General features: G+C 35.1%; 1 protein-coding gene across 2 annotated transcripts in view; it reads left to right on the top strand.

The window, feature by feature from the left end:
* PTPRK (protein tyrosine phosphatase receptor type K) overlaps positions 1-24,996 on the top strand; it is a 495,428-nt gene that overhangs the window by 167,334 nt on the left and 303,098 nt on the right. For both annotated transcript variants that reach the window (XM_090279830.1, XM_090279829.1), the window contains exon 3: positions 24,578-24,849. In XM_090279830.1, the coding sequence (XP_090135956.1) occupies positions 24,578-24,849 (272 nt within the window). The remainder of the gene's footprint in view (positions 1-24,577; positions 24,850-24,996) is intronic.

The following is a 24,996-nucleotide window of genomic DNA, read 5'->3' as shown; positions in this document are numbered from 1 at the left end:
ACAGTAACCATCTGTTGTGAACAAATAAAAATTATATTTTTGAGGGGTCCATTTGGCAAAAAATATAACATTTTTTGGGGTGCTGCAGAATTTTAGTAGTAGATAGTTTATGTGTGCCATGATATGAAAAAGGTTGAAAATCAGTGTGCGAGGCCAGTAGGCAATAAAAGCTGATTCAGTGATCATTTTTCCATTTAAAGTTTAAATATTAAAGTTCCCTTTTACAAATATTTGCTTAAATGTTTATTAAACATTCTTTAGTCTAAACAAAACATTTCTAACATATCAATTAGAAAATCTTGGTCAAGTATACACAGTACTGGATTGTTTGAATGTTAGTTTAATTGATATCTCTTTGAATGCTCGTTCTTTCTGTATCCGTTTTCCTTTCAAGCCTTTGATGCTATTGATAAGCATACTTGTCTTTGAATTGAACAAAAGTTTGCTTCCTCTCCATCCTCTAGCTTTGTACCCCACCCCCCCAACATATCCAATACCTTCGTTTAAGAACATCTTTCTCAGTGTAATTGGTACCGTCATTGCCTTCTACCTTGGCTGTGAGTTGCTTCATAGGTACACTATAAAAATGTAGTCTTTTTTTCATCTAACTTATCCACGTGGCTAGTTATTTCTGGCTCCTATCCTGTTGCCTGGCATTTAAAATTTTTCCCTTCTGTCCTCCCCATCAAGTGGATGCTTGGGTAGGCCCATGTATGTGGACTTGGTTCATGGTTTTCTCTTAGTACTGGCCACAGTGAACACACTGTGCTGCATGTCTGACATTGGAAGTAGATTGCTCACATATCTTGATTTCCCTGGGCAGTCCTTGTTTATTCCTGCTTCCTGGGCTTAATTATAATAGTACCCCATTTCACTCTGGGTTCTAGTTTAGAGAAAATCTTATATGGTCACCCTAACTCTGGGCCTTTTCTCCTACATTCATCACTGAGTTTCCATTGTTGGAACCTTAGCCTAAACTCTAAAATGTATTATTACATTTCACATGCATAAAAATTTATTACTACTCAACTAAAACAAAACAGAAAGAATATAACACCTACATCTACTTAACAGCACTTACTTTCATTAAAAATTTCATGTATTTTCCAAATAAATCCTATGATGCACACTGTTGGATAGAGTGAATAAAATTGTATTATCTTTCTTTCCTTCTTAGCTGCATCAGCTTCTAAATATATGCTCATTTGATGTTAACTAAAGCAGTAAAACAGCAGAAGCTCTTTATCTAAATTGCCCCAGTGGACAATTCCTCTCACTATTTATTTATTTTTAATGCAATAAAAATATACGAAGGCAGAGATCATGAAAGCATAAAGCTAGAATAAATTTTTATATTTTTCTGTTGGTAAAATCTCATGTATTTGCAGTTGTACATTCAATTATAAACTACTATCCAAGAGATTTAAATCTTGAAAAAAAATCCACTAGGGAATATTTATAGGCAAATTTATTTCTGCATTTTGTTTTCTGCTTTCATTTGATTAGGGAAATGAGCCTAAGAGATGTGAGGAATAGTAACATCACATGTGTTTAGGATTGCTATAGTACTTTCCATTGCCCTTGGCTGGCTGTAAATTTTTGTTCGTTTTCTGGATCTCACACTTGAATTCTTTGAGACTCTCATGAGAATTTTTTCTCATGCCTTATTCATACCTCTTTTCATGATTTCTCATGTACATTCATTTTTTTTCTTTACCTATAATTGCCTTCTTGTGTGGTATAAGGGAGGGTTGGGTATGGTATGGAAATCTGTGTTTGCAAAAGCCCATAGCAATTACTAGCATTCTTAGATAGGTGGTTTTTCATTTACTTGCTTATTTAATAAGGACACAGTCATTCCTGTGCTTTGGTTCCCAAATATTTTTATTCATCAGTAGCCAAATTAGTTATTATGTTTCTTATCAGTGTTCAGCAGAATGTTTGATTTGCTCTACCTCCAATTTAGAAGTTAAACAACTTGTTATAAAGCTTCTAAGTTTTCATACATGACTTATTAAAGACATAGCAAAAATACTTAATAACTAACTGAAAAGTAATTCTCTTCAATTTGACTATTAGGATTATATTTCCAGTAAATCTTCTCACATAATGGAAGTAGGGAAAAAAATATTTGTAATTCATTAAGATATGTTGAACTATTTCAACTTACAAGGGGGATATTTGGATTGTAATTCTCATATAAATTTTTTACATATTGTTATGGCTTTAATATTCACTGTGAATAAAATATAAACAGATCTAAATTGCAATCGTTTTGAAAATTTGGGGTAAGATTTTATTATATTAATGTAATTAACATATGCTATTTGCAAGTGGAAGATACTTTTTCATTGGCCTAGATATGGTAGGTATTGAATATAAAACGTCATCTACAATAAGTCATTTTTGGCACAGTTTCACAATTTGGAGCTAGGTTTAATAAGATGTATTAGTTAATATTACATTATTTTTGATATAATGAGTTGATTGGAACATTTATTTGGAAGTTATGTCAATAAATACTTATTTGGGAATAATGTAATTTTATTTGATGTTTCCATACTAGTCATGATAATGACTTTTGAATATTATTATTTTCCTCTGCTTTTTATCAAAGCATCTGTGTTTCTGTGAAATCTACAATAGATGGTCTGTATTGAAAGTCATGTATTTTTTTGCGTCATAATCTTTGGATTATTGACATAATCTAATTTCTCTGGGTACCCTGTCTGACAAAAACAAGATTTCAGAACTTAAACTTTTTGAGTGAAAATGTAAAAGGCTAAGTCGTGTTGCTAGTTCATGGATACTATGTTTTGAGTCTGGGTTACACTTTTAAATTATAATGTAGAGATTGAAGTGTTATTAACTACATAAAATGTAGGAAACTTTTAGATTTCTTATAGTTTACTTCCAGATAATGAAATTACCTATCTGAAGTTATAATGTTTACATAGTATTTACAATTAGTATACATACATTTTAACTATATTTTCTTCAGTCCAGTCCTATTAGGCAGGCCATTATCCTTGTTTGCTAGATGAAGGACCTTTGTTTTAGAAAAGAGAAATAACACGTTCAAGATTACACATTTACCATGTATTAAACTGGGTTGGTCTGACCCCATCCATATTGCTGGGGACAATTGTAACTCTATAAGTGTTTTTATCTTTCCCCAGCATATGTTTATTGAGAGAAATAGAATCTGTACTGGATTAATTTTTCAGGCAGCTGAAAGGAAAAATATTCTGTTTCATATAATTTCTGAAATGTATTAACAGCAGACTGTTAATAAAATCACAATACTTAGGAAATTAATTAATCAAAGTTTTATTTTACTACAGGATGTATCAGAAAACTGGCTAAAATTTTTAACTTTTTAAATGACAGAATTATTCACTCTCAGGCAAAAACAAGACTCTCAGTTTTCATCTTTATAGTTCCCTTTGCTTCCCTGAACACTTAAAATAGTTGCCATTTATTTATGTCACATAAGTTTAGGGTCTTCCATGTTTTTAATCTATAAAACATATAGCAAATGAAGTGATGGATAAAATACCTAAAACTCACAGATTTTTGTGAGATTACAACCACTTAGAGCATAACAGGGAAACATCAGGAATATATATATCTTTATATTTTTCTGTTCTTTCTTCCTTCTGACTATTCACTGGAATATTTTTGAGACAGCAGGTGTATACTAAGGTGAAAGTGCATTTTTCCCCCTGCTTTTCACTAAGGTGAAAGTAGATTAAAAAGACATTTATTGCCTGAGCTATATATCCTTTTAAAATGTAACCTAAAAAGTAGGTACAGTGGGTATTAAGAAAAAAAACACCCACCACTTTCCTTTGTAGTTAAAATTGAGTGCTTCTCTTTAAAGGATTAGATATGTATAATTGTAATGAAAATACAGCTTGTACATTAGGATTCATTATCTCAGAGCATTTGGCAACGTTGTATTACCACCTTCATGGTAGGAAGCTGTGCCGCTGAGAAGGGATACAAATGCAAGTAGTGCATATACTCCCCCTGCATGGCGATTAACATATATATTATCTTTCCAGTCTTGTGGTAAGTACTGAAGAGGAATCCTAGATAGTTTTGGAAGAGAAATAAATTGGAAAACATTCTTGCTTTTGAAGCTGGGCTTCACATCATAACTTAATTATTTGTGTCTCAGATGTTGGGATTTTCTCAAATGTCAGTGATTTAATTAGCCGATAGTCATTGATTCCTGACCCCTTTTTAGTACAGTGCTGGATTCTCTGGCTTTAATATAGAGTACTGTCATCAGCATGATGGCTTGCCTTCTTCAGGAGGTGACAAACGCACAGAATAATTAAGGAACAGACAACAGGATGAGAACAGCTACCATTCACTCAATACTTATTTTGTGCCGGTTTTAGAGTTAAGTGTTTCATGCACTGTATATAATGGGAACAAAAAGGCATCTTCTTACCCATACGTAAAGGCTCAATCTGTTTGGTGTCACTCAAGGAGAAGCATATATTCAATAACAGAAAGTGTTGATAATAGCATGAATTCATGGAACCTGCAGATTTATGTGTATGTACGCATGTGTCATTGTATTCGTGGGTGTGTTATATCCCAATAAGTGGAAAAGTTGCTAAAAAAAGAAAAACCTTTTTATATGACTCCTCAAAATTCTATACCACATAGTGGTTGCTCTAATTTTGTTTATCTCCCCCCAAAATAATCACTTGGCTTTGTATTTAGAGACATCCCCCTCCATTCCTCTATTATCCAGGTAACTTTCTGTCCTTTATTAAATAAACACATTTCTCTAGATTAATGCAAAATTTTCCCCTTTATTTTCCTTGTGGGCAGGGAAATTAAAAATTTTGTATATTTTTATTTTTTATGAGTCTAAAATTAATATTCACTTATACATCTTATAATTAAGAGAGTCTGGATGATTGAGAAATAATTCAGAGGCATTATTTACATTTGTGTTGATGTTACATTTACATCTTTGCTAAGTGAAAGTATAAATTGCATCACAGTTTAGTGCACAAATGAAGGTTTAACAGTAATTCACGTAGAAGAAAGTGATGGAATTTAGTTACTTTGGGACAGAGAATACATGCCATGAACATTAGAAACATGTAAACTGACTTTATGTTAGTTGATGTCATACTATTTTTACCATGCATTTTGTGCAGCTCCCGAATTTGTACATATTAAGTTGGAAAACCTCATTAAAATAAACTAAAAATCAGAAAATAATTTTAAATAAATGGATTTAACTTTTTCTTATTTTGTTTTACAGAATGCATTATTAAATTTATTGCTCCATCAAAAGCATTAATCAGTGGCTAAAAACTTCTATCAAAGAAAAATAGATTACAATAACATATACTCAAATGATGTTTCATAGTGATCAAAATTTAAAAAGCTCAAACCCAAAAGTAAAACATAATATGTAAAACCAAATGTATGTATTTTCACTATTAAATGTAATATTTGCAATATTGATTCTGCCAAACATAATTTATTATGTTAAATAAGTAAGTGTTAACTTATTCGGATTGACTTGTACATTTATATGAGTAAACTTTTATAATACTCAAATTTATCTGTGCATAAAGTTAACATTGAGGCCTGTGAGAAACTTTTTTTAAAGATTGGTATTTGGCACATGTTTGAGAAACACTGAATCGGGGGTTTACTCTTAGAGGCTTTTATGCCCATAGGGATTCAACAGAGCATGGTTTCTTGCACATTTGTAGGTTTTTAAGGTAAAAGTAATATTGCTTATCCCGTGTCTAGGTCTGCTAGAATGAGGGGATTCCTTAAGAAATCTGACTGGTGCCTGAAACAAGCACTCATCGACAGAGGAAAGATCGTGAAACCCTATCTGGTTGCCATGTTTATGTTATGAGCCATATGGTTTTACTCTGATGGTTCAGACTGTTGAATTCAGCTGTTTTTACTTACTTGATAGACACCCAAGAAAGAGTTTATACTTAGACAAAATGACTTATTTTAGGAGGACATTGTGGCCACTGGAGAAATCTTATTCTTCTAGTAGCTCATCTGAACAAATTCTATTAATTTTGTGTAAGATTGAGGTTTCTCCTGCTTTTCCATCTTTCTTTTGCTTAGATCCTTAACAACCTGCCACCCTCCCACAGTCCTTTTTTTTTTAAGTATATTTTATTGATTATATTGTTACAATAGTTCCAATTTTTTCCCCTTTGCTCCCCTCCGCCCAGCACCCCTTCCCCAACAATCCCCTCTCCAAGTCCATGCCCATGGGTCATACATACAAGCTCTCCTGCCTCACCCTTTCCACAGTCCTTCTTATCTCATTTTGTTTCAGAGGGGGATTTTGGTAGTAATTTTGTCCTGTAGATTTCACCCCAAATATGATTCTGGGCAATAGAAAAGTGGTGAAACCGCTTTTTCCATTATTACCCTAAGAAACTTGATAGGTAGGTCATTACTACCTGTAAAGGAAGTATCTGGGATGTACTTCCGATCATTATTAAATTTTAAAAAAGAAGAAGAATCAGAGGCACTGTGGTATGACTGGTGCTCCTTATGAGATCTCTTCTACATGGAAGGACATCCTTAGTCTCAAGTCCTTCCTGGAGTGTGAATTTGTTTATGCACACTTAATTTATCTCCATGAATTTGTTTGATATTTATTTATTCATTCATTCATTCATTCATTCATTTATTCATTTATTTTTCAGAACGAAGATATTTATGTGTTTTTCTGTGTTCCAGGGAGCAATTTAAGGCAAAAACTACAGTAGAGAGGATAACCACAATTGGGTGTCAATCACAATTCGTTCCAATTTTTTCTCCCCAAATACAAATGTCTATTTTAGTGTTTTGTCAAGTCTCCCACCATGCCCCAGAACACATCTTTTTAACTGAAGGTTGATCAGTATTAACATATACTCAACAAGGAATTTTGGTTTTGTATTTGAAAAAATAAATCAGGAAATGGTAGTTCAGATTCAAAAATGTGATTAGTGAAGGACAAGAGAGATGAATATACTCAAGATAAACAAACTAGTTATGTGTGCTTCTTAGTGTAAGATTAAGTTGCTTTTATCCAGCCACAGACAGATTTTGATGTGAGGTCTTAGAAATCACCTAAGTTATTAACTGCTACTGAAATAATATTTTTGGTACAAGATGGTAAGAACATTTCTTAGTTCTCAGAACTAACCATGTAAGTTAGAAATTTAGAATAAATTTCTCTCCTGTCTTCTGTAGTATTTCTGTTACTGCTAGTGATCAAAAGTTTTGTAACCAGGTTGTGGCAGTCCATGTCCCATAGTAATACAATACATATATGGTGGAACAATAATTTAATTAAGTTAATGTTTATAAAATATTTAAGATTTCAAAAGTTTACAAAAAGTGAAAAACAGTGGCTTTACGGAATTTGCATGTATAGTATACATGCAGATGATTCACAAATTTTTTTTTTTTAAAGACACATTCAGCGTCATGATCAGACTATTACATTTAGCAATCAACAGTGTGGGTGCAAAAAAAGAAAAAAGGAAAAAAAAAACTGCATTAAAAACTCTTTGTTGGAATGCTTTACACTTTCCACAGAACAGAAACTAAAATAACCTGTTGTACAATTAGTCACAAATACAGTCCTCGAGTTTTTTGCTCATTCACATGAGTATTGTCTAAAACATGTCTTCTTTGTAGCAGCTAGGCCTGCTACCACTGTGCCTGGCCGAGTTCACAAATCTGTTGTAACCTTAGCTTCTCTGTCACTTCTCTGGCTCTCCTCTCCTGCTAAGCTCTGTTTCCTGGTTGTAATTAAAACCTTCTGCCACTGCCGTAGCTACTGCTACTGCTGGAACTGCCATAGCCACCTTGGTTTCGTGGTTTGGCAAAGTATTGGCCTCCACCACCATAAGGGCCAGAGCTTCTGCTTCCAAAGTTTTCTCCTTTCATGGGTCCAGAATTTGAAGATTGGTTGTTGTAATTGCCAAAATCATTGTAGCTTCCACCACCTCCAAAATTACTTCCATCATTACCAAATCCATTATAGCCATCCCCACTGCCACCATATCCACCACCACCACTATGGCTGCCACCAAAGCCACCTCCTCGATCACTGAAGTTTCCTCCATGACCAAAGTTGTCATTCCCACCAAAACCACCTCCACGACTACCTCCGAAGTTTCCAGAACCACTTCGACCTCTTTGGCTGGATGAAGCACTAGCCGTCTCTTGCTTAGATAGGGCTTTCCTCACTTCACAGTTGTGGCCATTTACAGTATGGTATTTCTGAATGACAATCTTGTCTACGGAGTCATGGTCATCCAAGGTTACAAAAGCGAAGCCTCTCTTTTTGCCACTGCCTCGGTCACTGATGATTTCAGTCACTTCAATTTTCCCATACTGCTCAAAATAATCTCTTAGGTGATGTTCCTCAGTGCCTTCTTTAATACCACCGACAAAAATCTTTTTCACAGTTAAGTGTGCACCAGGTCTTTGAGAATCTTCTCTTGAGACAGCCCTCTTTGGTTCCACAGCTCTTCCGTTCACCTTGTGTGTCCTAGCATTCATGGCTGCATCCACCTCGTCCACAGTTGCGTATGTGACAAACCCAAAGCCTCTGGAGCGCTTGGTATTTGGATCTCTCATCACCACAGTCTGTGAGCGTTCCCCATTGCTCAGGATGGCTCCTCAGACTCATCTGTTGTTTCAAAGCTCAAACCTCCAATAAAGAGCTTTTGTAGCTGTTCCGGCTCTTTGGGAGACTCTGACTTAGACATGACGACTGCAAGGCAGGAGACTTCAGCGATGTTTACTCAGCGGTGTCCACCGGCAGAAAAGCTGACTCACAAATGTTTATAGCCAAAATCTTTCCTCCAAGATAGAATCACGTATCTAATTGCCTACTTGACATCTTCTCTGATATGTTTCAACAAAATTAATGCCCATTCTTTCTTACATGATATTTATTATTGTTTTGACAGCCTTTCCTTTGTTTGGTGAATTTCTTGCCTTATGAATTCTCAAGGCCTGAGAAAAGTCAAACACTTTTCAACTGTCCTCATAGCTGGGATATTGACAGGCGATCAAATCTCCATCATTCAGACCACCCAAAGAAACTTTGATTTAGGAAGCTATTAGCGACAGACTGAGGATTTCCTTCTACAAAGAGTGGAAGCATAGATATCCAGGGGCAACAAAGTATAAGACTTAGCCTGGCTTTTGGGAGCAGAATAGCCTGTCCCCAGCAGTGTGTCTCCACTGGAGGAGTCCTGAGTTCTATTTAAGTCATTGTTTGGCCTTTCTAACACCCAAGTAATGACTTAAATATCTCTTGCAACACCAATTCTTGTTGATTTTTATCTCATATAGGTTTTGGATGGCTACTTCCCATCATCTCCATCATTTACTACCGTAATTAAGTAGAATTTTTCTCTACTGGAATGCCACAACTATTTTGTAACCAGTTTTCCTTATCCACTCTGCTCATTACCTCATCACCCATCTATTCTCTGCGCTGTAGCCATGGTGATTTTCCAAAATGTACATCTAAATTAGGACAGCAACCTCTGCCTCCCCAGCTTCAATCTGTTTCACAGATTTCTCTAACATTTAAGATTAAGGCGCAAAACTCCTTATCTTTGTCCACAGGCCTGCTTGGTCTTTTCACTTCCTGCATCTCCATCCTTATCTTTTCTATTTCTTCTTATCCAGCCAAAGGGTCAGGTCAGTCTTCTTGTGCATTATAATCTCTCTGCTCCAGGTCCTTTGCACAGGTGGTTTTTGCTGCCTTAAGTGATCTTTCTTTTTCTCTTCAGCTATAATGACTCATTCTTCAGATAATAGCTCCAACCTCACTTTCTCAGAAAAAATAAGGGATGTGATCATATCTTTCCATTATATGACTCCATGGCCAATCTCTCTTTTAAGGCAGTTATCACAGTATTGTATTTTAAAATATTAAATTTTTTTTTCAATTATAGTTGACATACAATATTTTATTAGTTTCAGGTATACAACCCAGGGATTAGACCTTTATGTAATGTACACAGTGATCACCCTGATAAATCCAGTACCCATCTGAAACCATACATAGTTATTACAGTATTATTGACTGTATTCCCTATGCTGAACTTTACATCCCCATGACTAATCTGTAAAAACCAATTTGTAAAACCCCCCTCCCATCAGGCAGTCATCAAAATGTTCTCTGAACCTATGAGTCTGTTTCTGGTCTGTTTCTTTGTTTACTTTGTTTTTTAGATTCTGTGTGTAAATGAAATTACGTCATTTGTCTTTGACATTTCACTTAGCACAAAACACTCAATCAAGGTCCATCCATGTTGTTGCAGATAGCAAGATTTTATTTTATTTTATTTTTATGGCTGAGTCATATGTCATCATATATATGCATTCTTTCTTTATTCATCTGTTGATGGGCACTTAGGCTACTTTCATATCTTGGCTATTGTAAATAATGCTGCAATGAACATAGGGGTGCATATGTCTTTTCAATTTAGTGTTTTGATTTTCTTCGGATAAATACCCAGATGTGGAATTTTTGGGTCTTTTGTTGTCTCTTGTTACAGTCTTTGTTTTAAAGTTTATTTTGTCTAGTATAAGTATTGCTATTCCAGTTTTTTTGTTTGTTTCCACTTTTAGGAAATATCTTTTTCTATTCGTTTGTTACAGTCTGTGTGTGTCTTTTGATCTGAAGTGAGTATCTCGTGGACAGCATATGTAAGGGTCTTGTTTTGTTATCCATTCAGCCTCCCTACGTCTTTTGATAAGAATATTTAATCCATTTGCATTTAAAGTAATTGAAGATAGGTAAGTATTCATTGCCATTTTATTACTCATATTTTTTATCTTCTTCTTCATCCTTAGCAAAAAAACCTTTAAAATTTCTTGTATTGAATAATACTGGTTTAGTGCTGATGAACTCCCTTAGCTTTTTCTTCTCTGGGAAGCTCTTTATCTGTCCTTCAATTCTATGTGATAGTTTTGCTGGGTAGATTAATCTTATTGTAGATCCTAGTTTTTCATCAATTTGATATTTTGTGCAAATCCCATCGGCCTACAGAGTTTCTGTTGAGAAATCAGCTGACAGTATTATGGGTGCTCCTTTGTAAATAACTATCTTTCTCTTGCAGCTTTTAAGATTCTTTTTTTGTCTTTAATCTGTGGTGTTTTAATTATGATATGTCTTGCTCTGGGCCTCTTTGGGTTCATCTTGTTTGGGACTCTATGCACTTCCTGAGCTTGTATGCCTATTTCCTTCACTAGGTTAGAGAACTTTCCTGTTGTTATTTTTTCAAATGTGTCTTAAATCTCTTGCTTTCTGTCTTCTTCTGGAACCTCTATTATGTAAATATTGGTATTCTTAAAGTTGTCCCAGAGACCCCTTAAGCTATCCCCATTTTTTGTATTCTTTTTTTATTTTTGCTGTTCTGATTATGTATTGTGTGTTTCCTTATCTTTTAAATAGCTGTTTAATCCTCTGTTTCATCTACTCTACTTGTAATACAGTCTTTTTCAGTTATTGTATTTTTTATGTCTGACTGGTTCATTTTTAGCTTTCCTATCTCTTTGTTGAATTTCTAACTAAGTTCATCTACTCTTCACCTGAGTTCATTGAACATTCTTATAACTAGTGTTTTGAATTCTGCATCTGATTGAGTTGCTGTTTCCATTTTATTTGGTTCTTTTTCTGGCATTTCATTCTCTTCTTTCATATGGTCCATGTTTCTTTGTCTCCCCATTTTGACTGCCTCCCTGTGTTTGTTTCTGTGTATTAGGCTGAGCCACTACTACTTCTAGTCTTGGTAGAGTGGTCTAATATAGTAAGTGTATTCTGTAGAGCTCGGTGGCACAGGCTCCGTGGTCACCCAAGATGGGCCTTCCAGGTGCACTTCCATTTGGGCTGCATGCACCCTCCTGTTGTAGTTAAGCCTTGATTGCTGTTGGCACAGCAATGGGAGGGATTTACCCCCAGGCTGATTGGCTGTGAGGACTGGTTGCAACTACAACACAGGATCTGCTGTGCAGTGGCTATGCATGGAGTGAGGCTTGCTTGGTGGAACTCCGGTGCCCGATGAGTCTGCCCCTTCAGTATTACTAGTGGAGGTAGTCTCTCAGGTGGTCTGAAACTCTCCACTGACTGTGCTAGGCTGGCTCTGGCGTCTTGCAGGCCAAGACCAGGTGCTGCCTGCGTCTTGCCTGGATTCATCAGGAGGAAGCTACAGAGCAGTCTTTGGATAGCTGCTTCTTGTGCTGGGTTTGGAAGTGTCCCCAAGAGGCCAAGCTGCAAACCACGGCCTCATGAACGAAAAATGCTGAAACTGTATTTTTTAGAGCACTTTAAATTTATGCTCACTAGGTTTTCCTGAAATTTAAAAAAAAAAAATTAAATTATTTTATTTCTTTGTATTCTTATCCACGTTGATAGGAGCATAATACAGAAGTTGAAAAGATGGTTTTAGCATTAGATTTAGTTCTGAACAAGTTATTTAACTTTTCGAAACCTCACATTCTTCAGTATAATTGTTAGCATTTTACATATTGTCTTTCTAACTAGAAGTTTGCATTAATAAAATAGTTTTACTGTTTTAAGTAGTTCTATTATTAATACATTGCAGTTAGTCTCCATCATCATTTCTATTAAGGAGATATCTGCTATGTGTTGATCACTTTGTGGAAAGGGCTAATCAGTAACAATAGCCCTTTAGAAATTTATTATTAAGTTTGGAAAGTTCTGTACATTTTAACATTACAAAGTTGGAAATGTCAAATTTGTTAATAACCTACAGAGTTATATGATCAATCAGAGGAATTTAAGGAGATCATCAATTTGAGCTCCATAAGGGAGAAAAAGAGTATACAAGCCTTCAAAGCAAAATGGGTGGTAAAAAAAAAAAAAGGCAAAAATGCTTCTTGTGTCATTATGAATTGTGAACTGTGAGTTTCTGCTGGTGATTTATAGCACGTAAGCATTGCAGGCCCAGACTTGAGAAGATCTTGAGTATTATATGTGTGGTATTATCTCCTTCTGGACATGCACTTGATTGCTTTAACCAGTAGAATCATATTGAGTCTAATGGATGTATATGAACATGATTGGAGTAATCATTGCTAGTTCATCATGCTTGCAGGGTTTAGTCATTGCTTGTAGGGCCATTTAACAGCACTCATTTTTTTTTTTTTAAAGAAGTCATGTAAACAGTTCCTAGAGAGATACTTGATAATATTATAGTTAGAAAAAAAAATGTTGGAGACCTATCTTTGCCTCTGTTATTCTCCAGGTGAGCAATTGGATCCTAGTCTGTGTGCTTAAGGTGTTTCTGTTTATCTTATGAATATTACTGACATCCTGAAGATGTATAATAGCTCAGTAGATTGAAAGATCTGAAAGTCAAACGTTTTAAATTATTAAAAATTTCTTATTTTCTTCAATAAAAGAGGAAAACTGTGCCTTTGCGCGGGGTGTGGGGGGGGCACCTGTGCTTGATTGTTGGTCAGTTACTTGACCAACTGTTACTTGTTTTGGCTAAAACTATTTTCATTTTAGCTTCTACAGTATACCCCAGAATAAATCTCTAAAAAGGTAGCATGAAAAGTGAAATTCTACAATTTCTCAGTGTTTGTGTTCTCCCATTGAGCTTTAAGCTAGCGTTTATGAAAACATTGAAGTACAATTCTCAGTTGCTCTCAGGGCACAAGGGCACTATTGGAATGGAGGTCAGTTGCATTGTGCAGATTTCTTGGGTTCTTTTAAAAGGAATGTTTTGTTGGATGAATATCCTAGGGTGATTGTTTTGCTAAAAGGAAGTTGAATTAATTGCATGCCAACGGGTCAGAAAAGTATTTTCATGCTCTTTCTTTCCTCACCATTGGTCAATATTATTCTTCACAATTGACCAAGTGTTTTTTGATGCTTAAAAAAAAACCCTGCTGAATTGGCAGCATTGGAGGTAGAATAGCTTATCCTAGAGAATGGTGATATGATTCAGTATTAGACTTCGCTATAGTATTGGGAACCACTAATTCTACTAGAGCTATCTTAAATTAATGTAGGCTCAGGAGATTTACAGAAATGTGTTATTTTTTAAAATGTAATATATAAATATAGATGATTAAACATCTTGTGACCAAAATCAGTATCTCAACATTTGAGGTGGTGATACTATTCTCATTTGGTTTTTTATTTCTGGGACTACAGTTTCTTTTGTACATTTGTATGGGTCATGAAGTAACTTAGAGAGAAAAGAAATATAACCTTTTCTCTATCACCCTGTTTTTCATCTTTTCTTCTGTCTTCCCAGATCTTGTATTTTAAAGTTTAATAAACTTATTTCTTCTCTCTTATCCCTCTCACTTAGATTCTTTTCTTCATTTCTATATACTGAATTCTATTATCATCTATCTATCATAATCTCCCTATCATCTATCTATCCTAAATTCCCTTTTGTTTTTTTCCCCTTTGTTTGACTTATGCCTTCCAAGACAGACAATGTTTTCAAAAATAAGCAGACAGACTGATTTTTGATTTAGATAGTACTTGTAAATAAAAATATAAAAAAGATGTTTTTACTTTGATAATTCCAATTTCTTTAATTTCCCACAGCACTGCTTTCAAACAGTAATTTTATTATATAAGAGACTCATCTTTTCAGGGTCTAAGATATTTGTCCCCAAAATGGTAGAGATGGTTGGGGTGGGTGGTGTCAGAGTTAGGGTAGCCGAATCAGGTCGCTGACTTCAGAGCCTGAATTTTTATTCATTTCATAGATGGGGATATAATTTTATTTGGATAACGGTAGTCAAAATGTCATTTCTTTGTTTTGAAACTTTTATAAAGTGTCTGTTATTGCAATTTGGAATTTTCATAGCTGAATAGAGAACACAGTTTTCTTGATTGGTAGTTGAACTGTTCGTGTAGTCTGATTACTCTTGAACTCAGTTGAGAAATTTGCCCAACCCATTCTTTTCTAATTGATCGTTACCATTTTCTTTTTCAGGACTGGCTGTTGACTCTGTTCATTAATTTTCAGTCAGAAGAAAGCCTAATTCTTCTAATATATTAATATAGATTTTTGGTTCTTTCAGACATACAATGACTACTGAGTAGAATATTTTGACTTTGGAAATGGAATATCCATTTATGTGGAAATATAGAAGCACTCTACAGATTCTCTCCTGACCTTAAGTTCTTGTCTTTTGTTATTAGGAGTTAAAGTATATTCAGACAACTGGATGGAAGTGTTAGTATGATATTTGGTCTTTTTGCTGTCTCCAGAGGCTGCAGACTGTACTACCATCTCTTGTTCTTTTCAATCTTGGTCCTTTGGAAAGGCAAATGATGATTGAAAAGTTAGCTGTAGGACAAAGACTCTCTTGCCTTGCTAATATAACTGATTATTCTCTTTCAAGTTGCGTTTTATTTTAGCAACTTCTTCTCAAGACATTTCAGTAGCACATAAGAGAAAAGCTATGCAGGTACGAGAGCCATGGGAGGCAATGATACAGTTTCAGAAATTGAAGAAATCGTAGAGTAGGAGATCTTAAAATTACATCTGAGTCCTTAACTATTTCTGGCAAAGTTGTGTGCACATGTGTGTTTTCGGAGAGAATATTTGCACCCAGTTTCAAAGAAAGAACTTTCTGGAAAGGAGTGTTAGAAAGGGATAGGATAGGCCCTGACTGGTGTGGCTCAGTGGGTTGGGCGTCATCCTGAAAACCAGAAGGTCACTGGTTTGATTACCATTCAGGGCACATGCCTGGGTTGTGGGCCAGGTCTGATTGGGAGTGTGCGAGAGGCAGTCGTGCAGTGTTTCTCTCGCACATCGATGTTTCTCTCCCTCTCTTTCTCCCTCACTTACCCTCTCTCTAAAAATAAATAACAAAAATAATTTTTTTAAAGAAAGGAATGGGAAGGAAACAACTGGGATGGAGGGTTATTGATACACTGAAATGAAATGTGTTAGGTAGAGTTATGAAGGGTTGAGGAAGGTTGTGAGGGAAAGACTGGAAATTTTTAAGTGTACTAATTTTTAACATTGTCATCTCAATTTTACCTTTGAAATGTTTCTTATACATTTTCCAGCTAGCTTCTCTCTAGCTGAGAGAGGAATGAATATGTCTAAAAGTGCAAATACTAAGAACCTACCTCATTAGCAGGCTGTGACACTTAAAGACAAGCTCATTTAGTCTTGACAGCAGACTTAATGAAAATTTTAGCATCATAGCAAGGGCCAAGTAGATTCATGCTTCTGCTTTCTAAGATGTTGTAGGGGAACAGTAGCACCATGTTTGGCCCAGTTCCTAAACCTTAACATGGAGCAGTTCAACTCCCTGAGGAGGCTAGTGTCTCAAGAAGGAGAAATATTGTGCTAATGTTACCTGAAATGTTGTGTGGTCTGAAAATTTAAGAAACTGTTCTCTGAAATCAAGACTTTTTAAACTTCCAAATATAAGTAAGCCACCTAGAACAAATACAAAGCTTTTACTTGGGGATTATGAGAAATTGTAGTCCCAAAGAATGTGAGTGACACAGTTATGTATTTTGCTAACGCAATGGGAGGAACATTTTAGGGAGTGCAGTGTTGTTGGAAATAGAATACTGTGAAGAAGATGCATGTTCAGTCTTTTTGTATTGGAGCTTGACGGGCAAGTTTACTTTTTCCAACCTGACATTTTATAATGTGTGCTTCATTCTGTCCTTTAGAAACAAACCGTGTGGTGTACAGGGTGAACTCCATTAGAAGGGATGCATTTTCTTAGAAATAATAAAATGCAAAAGTTTGAGGAATTAATAGAGTATGCAAAATATGTGAGGGCACCTATTTCGACTTTATGCAGATAATGGAAACTCTCAGGGTACTGTCAAGAATGAGAACATTTTTTAATCCTTTCAGATTCTATGACTTTTTCTTTGTTCTATCTCTGAAAAAACAATATTGTTAATATTTCTATAATTACATATGTTTGATTTCCTTTGGTTGAGTTCACCAAGAGTTTACAGGTGCAAAATCTATTAGTTGCTAAAGTAAATTTGGTATTTCTGCTCTTCACAAGTTTGGGAGCTGCACAGATAAATATGCTGTGTGTGATACATAAGAGAGTGTTATAAAGCACTATGGACAGGCAGAGCAGGAAACACAAATAGGTAGTTGTCTGATTTAATTATATTAAATATTCTGTTCCATACCAGATACTCCAGACGTTGGTTTAGATTTTGCATTGAACAAGATAGATGAAATCCAAACTTTTCCTGGAGTTTTTTTAAATCAAGTAAACAAATAATTTAAAATCAGTATATGGCAAGTGCTATAATGGAATTAACAAAGAATGGCATGTTAGAAAGAACTCTAAGAGCAACTACTTCAGTTAATACACCAAGGAATGCTTCACTAATAGGTTACATTTGAGCTGAGACCTGAATGATGAAAATAAACCAGTCGAGTAAAGAGCATTCCAATCAGAGGAAAATCCAGGAGAAACACAGAGGCAGGTGTGAGCTTCGGTTTTGAAAGGGCAGAAGGAAGCCCATTGGGTCTGGAGCAGGTTGAGTAAGGGAAGGAAAGGGTGGGAGATAATGAGAGGGAACCGCCAGATTATATTGATGCTGGTGACTCGGAAGAGTTTGCATTTTATTCTCCCTGCACTGTGGGGGTGAGAGAAAATGAATTGTATGTTTTGAAAACAATCTGGCTGCTTGTAGAAACGATTTTAGGGCTGCTAATATGGAAATTATAAAACCCGTTAGAAGCCTATTCTGGTTGTCCTGAGAGATGATAGGGGATTAATAAAACTAGTGAAGATTAAGAGAAGAGGATGGGCTAAGGAGCTAGTTTGCAGTTGGATATTATAAGAGAGACGTAAGGGGAAGGGAAAAATCAAACTGATTCCTAGGTTCTTATTTTTAGTAACCTGGTAAATTATGTTGTTACCTAATTAGTTGAAGAATAAATGAAATGAGAAGCTGAAAGTTGTAAAAAACAAAATACAAAAACCCAGTGACATTGCCTTTAGTGCAAAGGTAATAGTAACAGAAATGCTTAAACGTTAACAACAAAAACAAATTTAACTTGGATGAGCTGGGACCCAAATCATGACTTTGGTTGTCATTATTCTCTCTGCTTAGCATGTGTATATGCATGTGTGTATGTGAATGTGTGAGTGTATGTGTGTATCTATCCTATTCTGTTTCTTTGATGAACTCTGACTAATACACCCTGTAAATTTATACTGGTGTAAAAGTATTCAGCTTTTTCATTAAATATTTTTTATTGTTATTCTCTTACAGTTGTCCCAATTTCCCTCCCCCACTTTGTCCTCCTATTTTTGTTCTCCAGATAATCCAGTATCCCAGTGAAGACTTACTTCATAAAATATATTTTTATATACTTCAAAGACTGAATGATGGAAGTAGACTTAATATAAATGAAAGCACTAACAATGTTTTCCTTAGAGTAGGAAGATGAAAAGAATTATGTACATGATAATATAGTGGTCTCCACATGTGGTCCAGGGGCCATTAGGGTCCCCAAAACCCTTTTGGGATTCTGAAGGTCAAAACTGTTGTCATAAAATCACAAAGATGATTTTTTTTATTTTCTGTTTTCTCAAAAGTATATAGTAGAATTTCCCAAAGGCTACATGATGTATTATATGACATTAGATTGGATGAAGAGTACAAATGAGAATCTAGGAATCTTTTGTTAAGTTGTGCATTAAAGAAATTTGTAAAAAATGTAAAATAACATCTCCATGTGATTTTTTGGAAAATACAGTAATTTCTGATAAAATATATATTAAGGTTAACAATTATTTTATTATTAAGATTAACTGAATTAATGTTTTTGAACTTCTTTAGTTTGAATTCTTAATATGGTCATAGGTAGGTAATACTAACAGGACAAAAGAGTCTTTGATATCCTCAATGATTTTTAAGAGTGTAAAAGGGGTCCTGAGACTAGAATGTTTAAGAAGCATTGCTGTAATAGAAGGCTTTCCATATACGCCAGCGTGGCTATAACAACGATGTTCAGTGCATACTTCCAAATATTCTACTTTTTTATCAAATGATCCTGTCTGGAAGCAGCATAAACTAGTTCTAATTGTTTCATTTTGTTGTTTTGATGTTTTCTGATAACGTATCGTACATGTTGATACTGCGTGAACAGTTATACGTGGTTATATTCTAAAAGCTTGTCCATTTTTCTCTTTATTATTCATTCAGTCATTAAACTAACCAACTAAAACTAGCAAGATTTATTCAATTTCTATATGCAAGGCCTTTGCTAGATGCTGTGCCAATTATCAGTTCATTGTTTTGCTGCTCAAAATACACCCTTTATTACCTGCTTTGCGATAGTGGAACTTGACTCAGCTTTTCTTCTTTGTAGCTTTCACAGTGTTAAGCTTCATCAGTACAGGGCGCTGAAGGAGCATTGTAGTGGGAAGAAGCTTCTAGTGGTTGAATTGGGCTTCTATTTTAGTTTCTTCTTGTTGGTATAGTAGAGCTGAAAGTTGCCCAGTGCTGAGCCCATTGCACACAGTGCCCTAGGGAGCTTGGACAAGCAGCTTGGTCAGGGGACCACCTTGGTGCAACCCTCCCAAAGTGTACACAGCAGTTCCCAGCTCTTGTGCCAGCCTGCTGCAAGGAAGTGAGTGTTTCTTGACAACTCTGGCCTGGCGGACAGAGCAGACTCCTCCACCACCTAGTAGGCTGCAGCCACATCTTCTAAGGAGGTTTGATTCTCAGCAGCCTTCCTCTCCTTTCCACATTCTTTCTCTCCTCTGGTATTGTGGTTATTCTATAGGGTTCCCTGTTCACCTTTAAAGTTTCTCCTCTCTTATAGTTAGTAATTCTCTATATTACACCTTCGCTGTTACATTTACTGTGTGGCTTTTGTCTTCTGATTGGACTCTGAATGGGTGCTAAGAGAACACTATTACTCTTCTGAGAGAGAGAAATGTTCCCTATATGCTTTAAAAAATTTTAAATTAATTTAGAGAGAAAGAGGAGAGTGGGGAGAGAGAGAGAAGGCAAAATTTGTTGTTCCACTTGTCTGTGCATTCACTGGCAACTTCTCGTATGTGCCCTGACCAGGGATCAAACCCACAACCTTGGCGTGGCTGGATAACACTCCAACCAAGTGAGCACCCAGCCAGGGCCCGCATATACATTATTTAAAACGTGTACAAAAGCAGTGCATAATTAAGGGCCAGACCATAAAGGCAGAAAGTATTATCAAAGGCAATAATACTGGGACGTAGGAAGAACAGTGGGTAAAAATTGGGTAAGGTTTACATGAGGGGAGGCTTCCTTCCAAGAACATGAGCCCACCTGGAGAAGAAAACTGGCGAGCTGTGTGGAGTGACAGTGAGGGTTCTGTCAGGCTGGAGAGGGTGCTTTGTGGGGAGGAGGGGTGGAAGGTAAAGTGGTAAAATTACTTTGTGACCAGATCATGAAGGGCTGTCAGTACTAAGCCAGAAGTGGGAATTTCTCTCTGTTTAGTTTATAGGGCACATCCAGTATATTCTGAATAAGAACTGGCAATAAACATATCATGCTGGTGTGCTAAAGGATATGTATATATAAATAAAAGGAGTTTTAAGATGCAGTATGGAAGCTTACTTCTTATTCATTATTTTCTTTGCAGTTAATCCTTTTTCTAGCTTAAAGATAAAAATTTCATTAAGATATACAATTCATAGGGCATTATTTATTCATCTAGATTTTAGACTGCTGTTTATGAATATAGATCTTGTATTCTTTGGCTGTTCTTTACAATAAAAAATTCTATTTAGTCTCAGTACTCTCTGCTTCTCTCTCTCATTGAAGGAATTGCAATATGAAGTTGCTGAGTTTTTTTGTATATTTTTGTTGTTGTTGAAAGAAAGTCAAGATGCTGTTAATCTGTAGGATGCAAATAGGATTTATTGTTAAAGACAAAATACCTGCCTTTATTTTCTAAGTATTTATCATTATTTATTTGATGTTCCTCTTGTAAAATAGTTTCATGTATTTCTCTCTTTCTTTTTTAAAGTACAAATCTATTGCATGTTTATTGTGGAACATTCAGTGAATTTCCATAAACAAAAATAAGAAAGCAGAAGACAATTACAGCTCCCCTGATAATAGAACAACATTTTGCTATATATCCTTTGTATTTTTTCAATTATACATGTGTGTCTATTGGCACACACATTTTTATACATGAATGCACATACATTTACACAAATGGGTTTATTTAACATTAAACACTTCCCATAAATGACTATAACCTGCTTATTTCACTTAATATATTGTGAATATCTTTTCTTAAAATGGTTTTAATAATATAATTCTTATTGACTACTTATTCATTAGGCTGATTTACCATAATTTTACAAATTGCTTATTATTGGACATTTGAAACACTTCTGTTTTTCTCTATTTTAAACAGTGTAATGATGAGATGAGCATCTTTTTAAGACTATGTCTTTGTACATACACAGAATTAATTATCTACCGTACATTCCTAGAGTTGGAATTGCAAGACCAATGGTATATACCTCTTTTAAGGGTTTTGATTCTCATCGCCAAATTATTCTCCAGAAAGTTTACACTTTAAAAAATTTATTAGAATCATATACCTTTTTCTCCTATGTCTTAAACAATCTATTTGAGAATTTTATTGCTTACGAGACCATAAGGAATATTTGTGAGCTAACATTAAATAAGTAACATTAATTAAAAGGTAGTGTTTGTGTGTGCACAGATGTTTCATTATTAAGTGTTGAGATAGCTAAATCACAACTAAATAGAATTGAATTCATAGAAATCTGAGGGATTAGTTAGCTGGTAATAGAACAATACTAAGTAAACTGAAATTTTAATCTTGAAAACAGAAGGAAATGCATATTATAGAATTTCCTGACTCTGCGAGTTGGCAACCAATTATTCTGGGAGACTGTAGAAGTAATTTTTATAAGTTGGTAAGAATAGCATAGCATTCTCTGTTTGGGTGATGGAAGGGGATCATGTCAAACAGGCAGCACCTTCGCAGTGCCTAATGGGTTAACTGCCACTGAATAAAGTCAGCTGACAGAGGATCTAAATGGCTTAATGGTGTTAGTACATGCTTCTTCCTTCCTGGAACTGTACAACAGATGCATATTATCCCGTAGCACTCAGACAATGTAGCAGTAATCAGGCTACACTGAAAAACTACCATTTATCAGAAACATTATATAGAAACTAAATATTAGCTGTTTTAGAAAAATTTATTTAACTTGCATTGAATGCCCAAGAAAGGCTGAACTAGTTCAGACAAGCTTTTATTTTGTCTTTCTAATAATGGTCAAATGGGTATTCCTCTAAGTTAATATATTTGCTCATCCCATTTCCTTAATAAGTAAATTATTATAGCTTAAAAGTGTGCCTGGCTGAAAATTGCAAAATGGTAAATATCATAGCATTATAATTAATATCATAAATTAAAATGTGAAGCAAAGCATATTTTATTCCAAAGTTTATTTTATAAGGGAAGAAAATAACTTTGAAAATCTATAAGTCATTTAGAGAGCACTACTTTAAAATTGACAATCGGAAGTCATAATGTAGAATGTAGTTGTAAAAATAATTTAAATACATTAGTGCTATAATATGCCACTGAAAAAATCTGTTAGAGCAGTGGAGAAATAAAATAGGTCACAGGTCTGTGAAAATGTTGAGCCCCAATAACTTAAGTAACATCTCAGGCCTGGTCAGAGTTAAAAGCTATAATTTGTCTGCTCTGCTATGGTGAATTTGGAAGACATCTCCATAAAGCAGCCATGGGCTTCAGATTGTGAATATGACAAAAATAGAGACACCTTGCTTCTGTAAGTTGGGTTGAGACCAGGATATCATGTCCAAAGAGATGGAGAGAGAGAAAAGAAGGAGGGAACATAATTTATCCAAAAATATACATGACCAATTTATTTATTAGTGTACCATCTATAAGATTCAAGAAGGAAAAATTAAAAAGAATCCCAGGTTACAAAAGAGAATGAGAACTGGGAAAAATGAAGTAAAACTAATATCAATAACTTGTCACTATACTAATCTTAATCTGTACTGGACCTCTAATGTGTTACCATATGAAATCTTTCTGCAGGTCTGAATTATAGTACCACCAAATGGTCAGATTAAAACTTTTTATTTTTTATATAGTAGCAGTCCTTTTATCTTCCATTATTTGAATAAGTTTTGGTGGGTTAAATTAACTAGACCAGTAGTCAATGAACATTTAGTGTCGCGGTAAAAGTTACTGTGTTTTAGAGAGGAAATCCAAAGGGTTCATTAATTCTACAAAGTGGTTAGGAAGAGGAGCCAATATAGCCCTAGTAATACAGTGTTATAGCTGGGTTCTGTAACACTATACCTAATGCGTTTAGGTTACATTTACATATCTAATACATTTAGGTTAAATTTACATCCTAGGGAGAAAATATTGTATAATAAAATTTGTGTTCTACCTTGAGTGTGATAAATATATTTCCATTTTTGCCATATGTATCTTTGTTAAAATGCACAGTGACATGAAAAACATTGATTGTTTTTCTGGAGATGACCTTGGACTAATACTGGCAGCTAATGTTCAGTTACTTAACACTATATGACCTTTGCCTGCCATACAGAGACTGCATTTGAGGGTGGGACTATGAGGTATTATGAGGGTAAACCTCTTTATGTTTTGTGCCTTCCCTTGATAAATAGCCAATAAATATTTATTATATCAAAGGAAGTTAGGTAGATTAGTTTTTTTCAAGTGAGGTTTCTGGCAGCTATAGAACAATGTAGGGACTATTGCAGAATTGGGACCAATGGCCATGATGACAAGCTGACAGCTTTACAGGTGAGGCTGTGGGCAGGTGAATCTATTCTGTATCGATTCTCAGTCTAGAAATTTTGACATGAATTTCAGTCCTAATAATTACACTGTAAAGTATCCTTTTTCCCTGACCTGAAGTTCAGAGTGGCCAGTACACTGCGAGAGGCCACACAGCTTTTATAACTGATGATCTTGGGACTGGAAATTATAAATGATTTCAGTGTCTATACTCTTAGCCCATCTTCCTGCATAGTTTTACAGACATGGAAAACAAAAGATGCATGCTTTATGTAAACCAAGCCCATAAGGTATTGCTTTGTTTGATATTAAAACACCCCTCCTTGGTAATACTAGATATTTTTTAGAGTGGGATGTGGATTTAAACCAGGCTTTACCTAGTTGGCCATGCAACGAATCAAAGACTATTTGGTTTTGAAGTTGCTAATTATTCCTCAGTTTTCTAATTTTTGAAATAGGAATAACAACAGGTTATTGCAGAAAGCAAATGTATTATTTCATATTAGGTCCTTTGAACAATATCTGCCACCTATAATTCAGTTTATTTACTTGATTGATATCTTTCTATGACTCTGTTCTGAATTAAATTTAACACTCAGAATAGATTGATATGGTTTTTAATGTTCTTTCTATTATATATTTCTTTTTGCTTATATATTTATTTAACTTTATTATATGTAATGTCATTTCAGGTTCCTATATGATAGTGGACTCTTCAAATCATGACCCTGGAGAAAAAGCCAGACTTCAGCTGCCTACGATGAAGGAGAACGATACTCACTGTATTGATTTCAGTTACCTGTTATATAGCCCAAAAGGATTGAACCCTGGCACTTTGAACATACTAGTTAGGGTGAATAAGGGACCTCTTGCCAATCCAATTTGGAATGTGACTGGATTCACCGGTAGAGATTGGCTTCGGGCTGAGCTAGCAGTGAGCACCTTTTGGCCCAATGAATATCAGGTAACCATCCTTTCTTTTCTGGTTAATACTTTGATGTCATTGAATCTCACTGTGTATGTACTACTTAGAAGTAAATGTGAGCCCCAAAGGAATATGAGATTGTCTGTCTAACCCTCCCCAACCCAACCCTGTCCTGGAGCAGATGTT

Source organism: Furipterus horrens, unplaced genomic scaffold (genome assembly GCF_987537825.1).
Source record: "Furipterus horrens unplaced genomic scaffold, mFurHor1.1.pri manual_scaffold_6, whole genome shotgun sequence".
Taxonomy (NCBI): Eukaryota; Metazoa; Chordata; class Mammalia; order Chiroptera; family Furipteridae; genus Furipterus; species Furipterus horrens.
The sequence above is the reverse complement of the archived record's forward strand: the minus strand, read 5'-3'. Positions and strand labels throughout refer to the sequence as shown.